This window comes from Acipenser ruthenus, chromosome 23 (genome assembly GCF_902713425.1).
Source record: "Acipenser ruthenus chromosome 23, fAciRut3.2 maternal haplotype, whole genome shotgun sequence".
NCBI classification, from domain to species: Eukaryota; Metazoa; Chordata; class Actinopteri; order Acipenseriformes; family Acipenseridae; genus Acipenser; species Acipenser ruthenus.
In genome coordinates this window covers 1744118-1756362 of record NC_081211.1, presented here as the reverse complement: position 1 = coordinate 1756362, position 12245 = coordinate 1744118, and the positions used below count along the sequence as shown (strand labels likewise).

The window sequence follows — 12245 nt, the reverse complement described above, 5'->3', positions numbered from 1 at the left end:
AAAAAGCAAGCTTTGCACCTATCTACATCTTGTGTGTCTTGTATTGATGTAAAGCATTTTCTATTGCTTTTTGCTTATTTCAAGAGACGAATAAAAATGTAAGAGGCATGTTTTTAGGAGCGTGAAATCACCAGCCTTTAGAGCTACCTTGTAGGGAATGGTGTTTGAGTGGATTCTGATGTATCCATCTCCCTGATCACCTTGTTTTTAAAGAACTGTTTTAAGTTCTTGCATTACTGGTGAAGAGGCTTACCAGTCAAATTGAAGTTGTATTTCTCAGTTTAAGAAGAGAAAAAAAGAAATCTAAAGAGAAGTTTAACGGGAGATTCTGAATTTTCAAGCCTTTAACTGCTCACAATTTTACTTTTGAACCTAGCACATCCGAAGCCAGATATTTATTTTTAATTTTTAAATCCTTTACAGTTGCTATTTCTCTCATCACAGACCTCATATAATTGGACTATCCCATTCCAAATACCCTGTTAATTAGCTTTGTGTCTTGATGGATCAAGCCTTTGTGCAGCTGCTCATGTTGGTATTGTCTATTGAATTGTCAGTTTTATATTTTAATAATAAATATTGTGACCTTTTTATGCACTCTTTCAATCGATCGTCTTTATAACTAATTGTATAAAGTGCATCGGAATTAATAAATTGTTTTTTTTTTTTGTATTTATTTTGTTGTGACTCTTACTAACATAACAAACTGTACACTTTGCTTGTGAAAAATATGGAATAGGTACTGAAAGTTGGCACTGTGATATTGCATACAAGACTAACATTGACATTTACCTTTTTGTATGGAGGGTAGTTTGGTGTAAGTTGGTCATGGGGGAGGACACTAGATTGAAACAAAGTCTAAAAATGGCTTATTTTTGGTATCGACTATTTTTTTAAATGCTTATAGAAGTAGGCATTATATGTCTTCTGGGATTTGAGAGCTAGCTTCTCAGGAAAGTTCTTTTTTTGTGTCTTTTGGCTTCTCGGTGGCAGTAAAAATATTTTCATAAACTTCAATGCAGCCTCTGGAGGAAAGACACCAAAAAACATTGGCATGAACTGAACCTTGTTAGAAATTTGCATTCAACAACAGTAAATCATTAGCACAAGTTTGGACTTTTACAGCAACATGTTACTGATGCAGCAGATACTGTTTTACAATGTACTGTGCATGGCTGTAAAAAAATCAACTGGGGCATTGCCAGAGAAGTAATTTAGTTTTACTGCATGCTTCTGAGTAAAATTCCAGCACACCACAGTGCTGCATTCTCAATATTCAGATAATCTTTATGGTATAGACGGTGGGGTGATATAAATTCACTAGCAAACCCTCTGGATTTTTAAATCTGCAACATTAATTAGTGTGAATTTTGAGCTCCTTACTTGTAAACCGTAAGCTCTTGTGAAAGGCTGTTCTTCAAGGTTTCCATCTCTTTCTTTTTTCTCTCCTGCAGCTGCACTTCAGTTTTCAGTTCCCTGATGCTCTCTTCCAGTCTTTCCAATGTTTCCTATTAAATTATGAAACTCTTGTAAGGCGTGGAAGTAATGGTGAAGTTGCATTGTCCCAAACTATGTTACGTCTTTAAATCTCAAATACAAAAAGCTCAGTCACAATAAGCATTAAACCCCAGCTAGATGGCTGTGCAAACCTCTGCATCTGTTTTTCTGTCTTTGGGATGCCCCTGTCTCTTCTCCTAACCTCCTCCATGTACATACTGTAGATGGCCTTACCCGATACTGTAAGACTTCCTCGTCCCTCTTTCTCTGGATGAGCATCACCCGTTCTTCAAGACAGGTCCTCTGCAGACTCAGCACTTCCACCTCTCTCTTGAGGGGCCCCAGTTTGTCCTTGAGGTCCTCGGCTTGCTCCCGGGTCCGCCGCAGATCCTCCATGCTGGCCTGCCTCCGTTTCAAGAGGCTGACAACCTTGGGCTCGTAAAACTCCTCCACGCTCTTCCTGCTGTCCTTCAGGTAGCTTTCAAAGTCCAGAGACAACCTGCGACAGTCCGTCAGGTCCAGGCTTCTTCTGGGCCTGCGGGAGTTTTCTAGTTTTTGCCTGAACTGGTCTAAGCGCTGCTGCTGGGCAGCCTTGAGCTGCAAAAGCTCCTCAGAAAGAGAGCAGACTTGGTTCTGGAGCTCCTCCTGGGATATTGAGAACTGGGCCACATCATGCCGCTGGTTCTCCAGCGTGTACTGGCACTGCACGCACTCTCTAGTAGTCTTGAAAAGGCTCCATTTGACCAGGCGTACCTCTTCTCTCAGGCTGTGGCACTCCAGCTCCGCCTTGGCTTTCTGTTTCCAGGCAGCAGTCAGCTCCCCATGCAGTGCTCTGATCTCCCGGAGCATCGGTTCCTGGAGTAGGATGATCTCATGAGCCAGACTCTCCCTCTGAGCTACAAGCCGATCTACCTCATTAATGCACTTTTGGAAATGGTTCCCAAGTTCTTCCATGATGTCCGTCTCCGTGATGGAGTCTGCTGGCTCTGTGGCTTCCATTAAATACCTTTAAAAAAAATTGAGCAAAGGTTTTAATATAACAAACCACCCAAAACAAGGATTCTCTTTTCGCTTGAAACTTTTAAAGAGTACAACAGTTTTATAAGTACTTCCAATAATTAATTTTACCCTTGCATTTTTCTTCTGTTGCGAGAGTTTTATATCTTCACATTCAATCAAGGTGTGCTATTATTTCAAGATAATCATGCTTCTAGTATCAAGGAAGAGTACTACACAAATACCTAAATAAGGGTGTGCTGGCTAAACAACTGGGCCAAATTTACTACATAGAAAGTGTTGAAAATTTTTTAACACAGTTTCTAAAAATTGCCGATAGTCCATACCCTTTTGGGTTGACGTAGCCAGAACATTTACTTCGAAACACTCGGCTAATACGAAACAGTTTATTGTTTGTTAGGAAGCTCTTTTTTAAATTCTAAGTGGTGCAAACGGTGCACTGGAGCAAAACTTCAGGGCATTTGTCCCCAAAGTATTGGCAAGATGTACCAAACGTATACCAGAATGCTTTGTTAATGAAATTGTAGAGAAGTAAAATGAAAGAATCTTAGCAACATTCAGAACACCCAGACAAGTCAACATAGTCGTGAGCCTAAAGCCTGACTTTTTAAGGAGTTAAAAGAAACACTGAACAAACTAGGCTTAATTTGAAATGACAAGAATGTCTAAACTAGAGATAGCCACAGCCCTGCTGAAAACTAAGCGCATTAGTGAAAAAAAAAAACACATTATAAAAGCATACTGCTGTATACTGAGTTAAAAGCACAGTGGATGCATCATATTAAGCAGCAATGACAATCACAGTAGAATATGATTTAAAAACCCATGACAAAACTCAACTGTGTTATGTATTGTACAAGCATAGTATGTTTAATGACAGAATAGCTGGAAATGGACCATTGCAAACGTAATGGACATAAAGAAGTTCTCTGTGATGCTACCTACCTCTTCCTGAAGCAGCGTCCCCCTCTAATGCTGTGTGTCACTAAGATAACATGGAGCCTGTGTTTGTGTTTATTAATAAATGGGTGAAACAGAACCCAACCCTCCTGAGTGCATTTATTTGCTTGCACACCAACTGTGCTACCAGCTGTGGCCAGATTCTATATCTAACAAGCAGGGACCGGCTTGGGACATTATTAATATTCTTGCTGACATAACTAGCAGTGCCCGTGGTTGAGATTAAAATTAGCCAGAGTCCGGCTGAAGTGACTTTTACCCAGGAGACCATGGCGCAAACCCAACCCAAGCCCATGAACGCTCTCACTTTACGTTCAAAAGGTCAGTGGTTTGGGTTCCAGCAGTGGCTGACATCCCAGCCTGTGCACTGCTGCTCTCTAGGGGTTGAGCTGGTCAGATCTCATGCTTGCTTTCTCTGTGCCGGAAGTGGACCACGTGGGTAGGCGACACTGCTGTAAGTGTGCTGGCCTTTGGTCTCTGCTGCTAATTGGATGTAAGGGATCAATAATGATGTCCATAGCAGCAACTGATCTGGACTGAAGGAGTCAAACAACAACCACACATCTGTACATGTTGTATCTGAAACACAATTCCCGAACAGTCAAGCCATTGCAAGGCCTCCACATTAATCCTGGAATAGCACACTTGTATCTCTTTAATCAGTCGTGGACGCCGTCCCTCGATAAAAGCTGCACAGAACAATAAAAAGCGGATGTAGAGAACATACTTAAGCTTGAGGTCAGCCATTGTTTAAAGTGAACACAAAACTTTTGTTTTGCAAACTTTTTCTTTTACCGCTGGCAGTGGCGAGTAATTCTGTTAAAGATCAAAAGTAATGCACGGTAATTGACAGGAAACAAATAACGAGTTGGTCAATACCCCTATATCGGCACAGGGTGGCTCCAAAAGATCAGTAAAGATGTAAAACGTAATAAAGTCTTATTTTTTCTTTTATTGAGAGTTTTGTCTAAATCGCGTGTGCTGTAGGTGTTTGACCAGGTAATAAAATGCAGAATGTATTGTTGTTTTACCAAAATGCATATATTTAAAGGATTTGTGTTAATTTTACATTTAAACAATTAGTAACACGTGTGAGACAATTAGCGTCATTGGTGGATTTGAGTACTGTGTACATTAACTTGGCATCACTACGCTACATTGTGTATTATTGTGGTGTATTTATGAAATAAAAATAAAAAGCTAACGATAGCTATCTTTTTAGGCTTAACAGCATGACTGTGCTAAATTAGCCACATACGCATCGGTTAATGCTTCAATCACGCAACTAGTTAGTGCAAATGCAACGGGAATAGAAATAACAGGAAAAAAACGAAAAAACGACCAACATCGCATTTCATGTTTAATTTCCAGGACAAATATACAAACAAGCAAGGACTAGCATCAGCCATGGAGGTGACGCGCATCGCTTGTTGAAACGAGGTATGTTATAGATTCAGTTGCTTATTATTATTATTATTATTATTATTATTATAATGAGTGATGACAATATAGCACGTCAGCCTTTTACAGTGGTGCCTGCTAAGATAATGTAACCGCGTACCCGCATGTGTATGACATTCCATAAGTGTTTTAAAGTTATTTTTAAAAGCGGCCACAAAACATAGAAGAAAAATAAAAACATTTCCTAACCATGGTTTTTGAGGCGATTATGTACAATAGTTTTATTGCTAGCTTAGTTTTGTATTTTCATATGTAGTTGCTTGTGTTATGATTTTAGTCATTTTTAGATGTTTTTTTTTTCGGTAAGCAACGCTCTGTGTTGATAATACTGCCGCTAGGCCCGTTGCCTCGGTTATTGATGTGATGTTATTTTCAAGTTGGTGCTGTCAAAATAGCCGTAAGCACGACATATTACTAGTTGTCCTGTAGTATATAGTAACCAGCGTTGGTATTCGTTATCAGCTCTGTCGGGTACAGTAAGTTAGTGACACTGTGTGTTTCATCACGTTAACATTCAATTTGACCAAACATTTGCAACCAGTATAAACCTTTACACATGATACCAGCAGAATAGCTTCTTCATTAGAAGTTTTACAGAAATGTCTTTGACTTTCATACGCCATTCATTTCAGTTGCTGTTTTTGTAATGGATGCTACAGTTATTATTGTACAGGTAAAAACCAGGTAGGAATGGAAGACTGCATATTGCATGAACCGTCCGCAGCTGGTTACAAGAGGATAGCCCACAATACGAGAGAGGTACATTCATTTTTTTACACAGAGAATTGTGAGGGTGTGGAACCAACTCCCCAGTAATGTTGTTGAAGCTGACACCCTGGGATCCTTCAAGAAGCTGCTTAATGAGATTCTGGGATCAATAAGCTACTAACAACCAAACGAGCAAGATGTGCTGAATGGCCTCCTCTTGTTTGTAAACTTTCTTATGTTCTTATGTTCTTATGTACAGCAAGACCAGCTGACTGCGTTTTGGCTAGTAATCATTAAGGAGCAAAAAAGGATCGAAGGTTCTGTTTGCATTCAGCCGCCTTAACGTCACATGAAATCAACCAAACCTAACAGGAATGTCCCGGGGCACAGCCAGGGTGTAACTGTTTGCTTTGGTCTTTGATAATGTAGAGTGCGTTGGAATCCAGTTTGAGTTAGCTATTCAGCATTCTTAGCAGAGGCATTAATGAGCAGGTGAAAGATGTTTGCGTACACGCGGTGTTTCCTAATGCTGTTACTCAAATCTATACTGTGTGTATCGGTGCTGGCTCGTCCTTCTATTAAAGCACTTTGATCGATCTAGCCTGTGTTACATACGTCTATGAATGGCAACTATAACTAAAGTCGGTTGAAAGCACATCAGGACAGATCTGCAAACAGTCATAAGCGTTCAAAATGATTGCAAACGTCATAAAAAGATAAGGTGAAGGAAAAAGAAGAAACTGTAACTGGAAGCTGTTTTAAACATTGTAAATGTGAATTTCATGTAGTTATAAAAGCATTGTTAAAATGGTACAAAAGTTTGTCCACTACACCTTTTTAATAAGGGTGTAAAGGTTCATCATGCATCGATGAATCGTCATGCTTTCTATGTAGTATCGCAATAGAGGTGTGTATCGTGATACAAGACCAAATCCACAACATAACTCGTTGTAGTTCAAGTGATTCTTGAATGCAGAACAGGTGTGTTTTAAAGTTGGTATGAATGCATACTCTCCCTGTTTCATTTGGTCTTTTAACCTAGCAGTGCGTCACTAATTGATCATTTGGTCTTATTATGCATCAGGACCATCGCATGTATCGTGATATGTGTTGTGACCTACATATCTCGACACATATAGTATTGTGACATTAGTGTATGTTTACACCCCTATCTTGTGCATTTGATCCAGCATTTTAAATCTGTCACGTTTCAGTTTCTTTTTTTCATTTTTTTTTTTTTTTTATGTGCCAGGCAGGGCTTTCTTCAAGTGAGACGTAATAGAGCCGTTCTCCTTTAACAGTTTATTTAAAGCAGGGCTGTATTTGCAGGGGTGTGGCGCCTGTGCATTCTGTGTGCTGTGACTTGTATAAACATGCATCTGCAGAACAGGCTGCTATTTAGCAACCATTTCATTAGGTACGTGGGGAGAAATGTCCGTGGTGTAAATATTGGAGACAGGCCAGTGAGAGGGCAGTCATTTGCAGAGCCGACTCTTACACAGGTTTCCTAAGCAGTGCCACTGGTCAGATCATTGAAACAGGACCCTGTCGACCCAGAGTAGCGCCTGGGCTACCTTATGTTACCTTAGGTAAGGTATATTAGTGCTTATCAGGGTCTGTGAAGAGAGATTTACCCTTTGAGACCGGAGCTTTGTTTATAAGGGGGTCCCGTGAAGCAATAAAAAGACAATTTCGAAGTACACACAACACAATAAAAACATGTGTGGTTCAGACTTAATCAGCAGCACACAGAGATCAAAGACCAGAATAAATAAGATGTATTTATTCATGTGGAGTGAAGGAGAAGCATTGGTTCTAAGCAATTCCCAAATTCGATCCTTAAAACCAGAGAATTATCAAATTCCATCTTCATACTGTGATGGAAACAGTTGCACATCTTCAGGAGTCGATATGTGAAAGAAAGTTTGAACCCTCTGAAAAGCCAAGTGAACAGAATGCTGAGAGCGTAAACTAGAGCCAATGCAAGTCCTTTCTATTAGAGCATTCTTATAAAGAAGTACCAAGCCTTTATTACTGAAAACCGAAAAAACATTACCGATTTCTCTTTGCTTGTAAACAGATTTAAAACGCCAAGAATGGTTCTATTTTAAAGGAGCAAAGAGGGTAACACAAAAAATAACCAATAGTGAGGAAAAGCATAAACCCGGAGGGGGCAAGGTCTTGTGTGGTTGTTTACATCGCAAAAATATTATTTCTGAGTTGCACAAAGAACCATTGTGTTTTCTGTTTATTCCAAGCGTATTTAACCATTTACTTCTAATGAAAGGTTTGAGCTTGGCGGAGCTGCTGTTGTGACGTCACACTGTTACAAGCTAGCCACTGAAACAGAGCATGAAAAATAAATCTGCCTTAGAAAACCCATACGTGGGGGTTTTCAACCAGTTGACCCTGCACTGAAGATTCTGTCCTGGTTAGTTCAAAAGAAACAAAGCTTCCTCTGCCTGGTGCTTGAATCAGTTGTGATCTGACTGCCTTGATTAATTCAAAGCTTGACCCTGTCTGGGAGTCTGTTCTGTTCCTTACTCAGTTCTCTGGTGATTTCAGCGCTAAAGAATCCAGGTAAACAGCCAGGTCTCCCTCCCTTATCCAGCCAGATCCACAGGGAAGATGGAAAGACTTCAATACGAAACACTAATGATAACATTTCTTTATTTGAGCTCATTGTTTGTTATACAGAACTTCACTTCTTCAGGGTCCCACAGTTGATGTAAATAACAAAAGTCCGTCTCAAATGTATAAAACTTTCGCTTTGATTTTTGATGCTGGAAAAAGCGTGAAGGATTGCGTTAGATCCACTCCAGTGCCCTTACAAAACATTATCATCCCTCCCCCTAGACAAAATACCATGCAGATTGTACCCTGGTGTAAAAAACAGCTGAGCCCTTATCCGATTTTATCACATCAAATCCATCATTTTAATAGCACATTTCAACTAGGTAGAAATAAAGATCAGGAGAAGACAAGTGGAGGTCCCCACCCCAGACTCTATTAAAATCTAAAAATACTGTTAGAGTAAGGATCATATTTGTAAAGCACTTACTAATATAGACACTTTGACTAATCCAGCCTACATCACATAGGTCTCGGACAACTAGAACTGAACAGAGACTTGCCAGAAAACACAGCATTTTAGTATCGCAATATCATAAAAAGGTAAGGGATCAGAAAAAAACACGTGACTCAATGATAGTCTTTTAAAATAAATAATAGATTCATATTCCGTGATGGTATTTATCCAGTGTAACACATGTCCTTCCCACCTAGCCAAGAGTTGCACTGCCGTGTCATGAGAGAGGGAGATTTTTAATTATTTTAATGAAATCTGGTTCACTCAGCTGTTGCATGTACTTTTTTTTTTAGTGCTGTATTCCGTCATACTAAAGGAAATCTTCAACGCGTCTTCAAAATCCTGTTTGATCCTGTTAAGCCATTATCCAGAGTCTGAATTCCTTTGGTTATAGACTTTTAAGAGTTTATATAACAGGTTGGCTTTGCAGAATGTTCTCACTCCTGATTTATAGTGGCATTAAACAAAGAACTAAAACTGGTTCAAAATCCAAAGGTGCAGAAGCAACTGATTTGAGGTTTGAAAAGCTGGCTCTCAGAAACTTTACCAAGGGAACTATTTATAGAATGGGTTTTTTAAAAATGTTTATTAAGGTATTTTTACATGAATTGACTGTAAGTTTTACATGCATAAAATAATCATAAAGTATTTTATCATTAAACAGGCAAAAAACATTCTTAAAATACCTAATTTGCTAAAGCTTTGTTAATAGGTGAACTGTAGCTAAATTAACTTTACTGGTATTCTCAACATGACCTCATAGGTTAAAAAACATTCTTAGCTAGTAAGACAGGGATGGAAATAAGACTCCTGTTACATAGCAGTTTGATCCTGGTTTCACCATGAGTTTAATAAGACCCACTTGAGCTTGTTACCATATACTATGTCTGATCAAGCTCGTAATAAAACCTGGAGTGGGCATAACTGCTATGCGATAGGAGTCTCCTTGCCATCCCTGTAAGAGCAATTTTGATATGGGGCACTAGACTCTTAAATGATTGTTTTTTTAATCTTTTAAAACGTGAATGTGAGCAGGCTGGTTTTGCAGGCCAGTTTGTTTAGAGTAAAACATATACTGTGTTTTTGTTTGTTTTGTTTTTAAACAGTGAAGCTGTCTTTGTAAACGTTTTCCTAAACAGACTGATCTTTACCTAGAAAAATATTTGTCAACAGAAAATAAACATGTTTCTTGTTAAAATAAAAAAAAAAAGTTAGGCCTCAAGACTAGTTGGCACGCAGACAAATTGAAGGCTGGAAAACCAAACCGTACGGAACAGTAAGACCCGTGTAGAACACACTGATTCACACGGGAGCCCCCAGGCCAAAATTCACGGGGGTGCAGAGAAGCAAACGGGCCGAAGAAACTCCTGGCAGGCACTGAAGGAAACGCGGAACAGCTGGGTGTCTTGGGGGTCACCAAGGCCCCCAAAGGCTTGTGAGTTTTTAGACTCGCTCAAAACATTTTTTCTCAGTTTTGTGTTGCTGGCACCTGCAGCCAACAACCTTGGGTCATTCCCAGTCAATTCTTGGCTTAATAAGCTGGTCTGCAAAACAAACAAACATAAAAAATCCCTGGCACTGTCATTATTTCGTTTCTTCATTAAAAGATACCAAATGATTTTGCAGCCGTGCGACATCTTCCCTTCAAGCAGGTGAACTCCAATAGTGATAGATAAACAACAGACTCGACTCTTTCCAGGGTTTGATAACGAGAGAGGGCTCCAGGAGGGGGGGGGAAAGGGGAGTACAAAATTCAATAACATTTTTAATTAAGAACTTTTTCTTTTTATGATCGGTGAAAGAGCCAGAAGGTATTGCTGCATTACATTTTAATAAAGTCTTTATTCCTGATTCACCCTGATGGTATGAGGCATGGAAACATGGGAACATTCCTTTCCCCAGCCTGTCAGCTCCCATCGGATGATAAGAGGGTCACAAAGGGCATTATTCACCCAGGACAGAGCCTCTGCATGCAACACTCGCTTTGTAATCAGGGTTTCCATGGAGAGACAGACTGAGAGAGATGGGAGACAGGTTTTGATCACACAGCTTTTTCAATCTGCTTTTAAAGAACGTGTTTTTAATTGAACGCAACAGTACCCTTACAAAAGCTGAGCATCATAAAAGCAAAGTGTAGTAAAGCGCAGTGACAGCATGAGTAATGGGCAGTGTTGTGTGATACCAGAGCAGTCGATGAGGTTAAAAGCTCTGTAACCACAAATGAGAAGACACCTTGCAGGACGCGGAGTCGATGGTTCGTGCCTAGCCTCCTCGGCTCTGTTATGTAAGCACTGTAAAGCCCAGACTGGTCTGTATGTAAATGATGGTAAGGATATCTTCATTTTTCTAACATTTCTAATTATAAAACAGTTTAAATATAGGCCCTGTGTCTTGTTCTAGGAGTTTGCAATAGCTTACAGGTAGCCTAATAGAGTGTATCCTCCAGACGGGTTAAAGTCATTCTTTTAAAAAGAAGCTCCCTTTTGTCTTTGTTCTCTGCGGGGTGTGGTGATGGAACTAACCGCTTCTTGAAGGTTGCAATTCCAGGGATTAAGGACGTGTGTTTTTGTAGCTAATCAGCCTGCAAACAAACACCTCAATAGAAGTGGCTTCTCATGAGCAGGGTAGGGCATAGGCCTACTGTTATTGCGACACTATGACTCGCCCAGGATTTGGGAAAGACTTAAGTGTGGACCAGTGCTTTCAAATCCATTTCCTTACCGCTTTATTGACACTATTACTGATCCCCTTTAGAATAATTTGCTTCGTTACTTCTTTTTTTTTTTTAATTCGCTAATTCATGTTACATATTTTAAATACAATGCTACAGATAAACTGCTGCATCCTGGTACTTTTGCTGTAGGCCATGTGATCAGATTGTTGTCAGCTCACTGTAATGAGTTTAACCCTTTCATGCATGGCAACCTCATATGGGGATGACATTTTTCCCTGTATAAAGCAATGGGAAAAAAAACTGTGTCCAGACTAGCTATTTTCAGTATTTGAAAGTGTCAAACTACTGTACATGTGTAGTGATTAGGTGCTGAGAATCAGCAGCAACTGCATCTGTAGAATCGTGTTTAAAATACCAGCATACAGTATTCCAAATTGAAGTATACAATACAAGCAGGATAAGATCTTTTAAAGTAAAAAGGGGGGCTGTGATGAGCCCTTGTGCTGATTCATCAGATCCTTGATTAGGACTCCTTTAATAATTATTTGTCTGTTTGCAGTACAATTTATCTTTTCCTTGCTAGTTTGCACAAGTGTTGGAATGTTTTTGTTTTGAGTTTATTGTTTCCCCCTCTTCCTCTGTCTTACAAATCTAAAGTATAATACAGTTCTGCCAGGAGGAATGTCATTGAGCTGTGTGTGTGTGTGTGCGTGTGTGTGTGTGTGTGTGTGTGTGAGATCTCCCTTACAGGAACACACTGCATGCGACTAACGGCAGAGATCAAATACTGTAGCTGCCAGCCGCTCCTTAACAAAGGGACTTGTGCTATCAAATTCAACC

The 12245-nt window shown here is 39.7% G+C and overlaps 2 protein-coding genes across 2 annotated transcripts in view; one reads left to right on the top strand and one right to left on the bottom strand.

Annotated features, from left to right (window-relative positions):
* Nucleotides 1-129: 129 nt before the first annotated feature.
* On the bottom strand, nucleotides 130-3792 carry LOC117413750 (syncoilin-like). The gene is made up of 4 exons (XM_034023056.3): nucleotides 3460-3792; nucleotides 1732-2503; nucleotides 1384-1508; nucleotides 130-1025 (listed from the first exon to the last, which is right to left on the bottom strand). Exons 2-4 carry the CDS (start codon nucleotides 2494-2496, stop codon nucleotides 950-952), a joined length of 966 nt encoding a protein of 321 aa, XP_033878947.3. The 5' UTR covers nucleotides 2497-2503; nucleotides 3460-3792; the 3' UTR covers nucleotides 130-949.
* A 397-nt stretch (nucleotides 3793-4189) lies between these two features.
* Nucleotides 4190-12245, top strand: part of LOC117413976 (uncharacterized protein KIAA1522-like) — a 61727-nt gene continuing 53671 nt past the window's right edge. The window contains exons 1-2 of the mRNA XM_058997371.1: nucleotides 4190-4473; nucleotides 4846-4914. The gene's annotated coding sequence lies outside the window, so the exon portion shown is untranslated. The remainder of the gene's footprint in view (nucleotides 4474-4845; nucleotides 4915-12245) is intronic.

Coding starts and splice junctions, on each gene's coding strand:
- LOC117413750 (XM_034023056.3), bottom strand. CDS start 2,496: ATGGAAGCCACAGAGCCAGCAGACTCCATCACGGAGACGGACATCATG. Junction 1,509..1,731: donor AGGAAGTCTTACAGTATCGG/GTAAGGCCATCT, acceptor ATAATTTAATAG/GAAACATTGGAAAGACTGGA. Junction 1,026..1,383: donor CAAGAGCTTACGGTTTACAA/GTAAGGAGCTCA, acceptor TCTTTCCTCCAG/AGGCTGCATTGAAGTTTATG.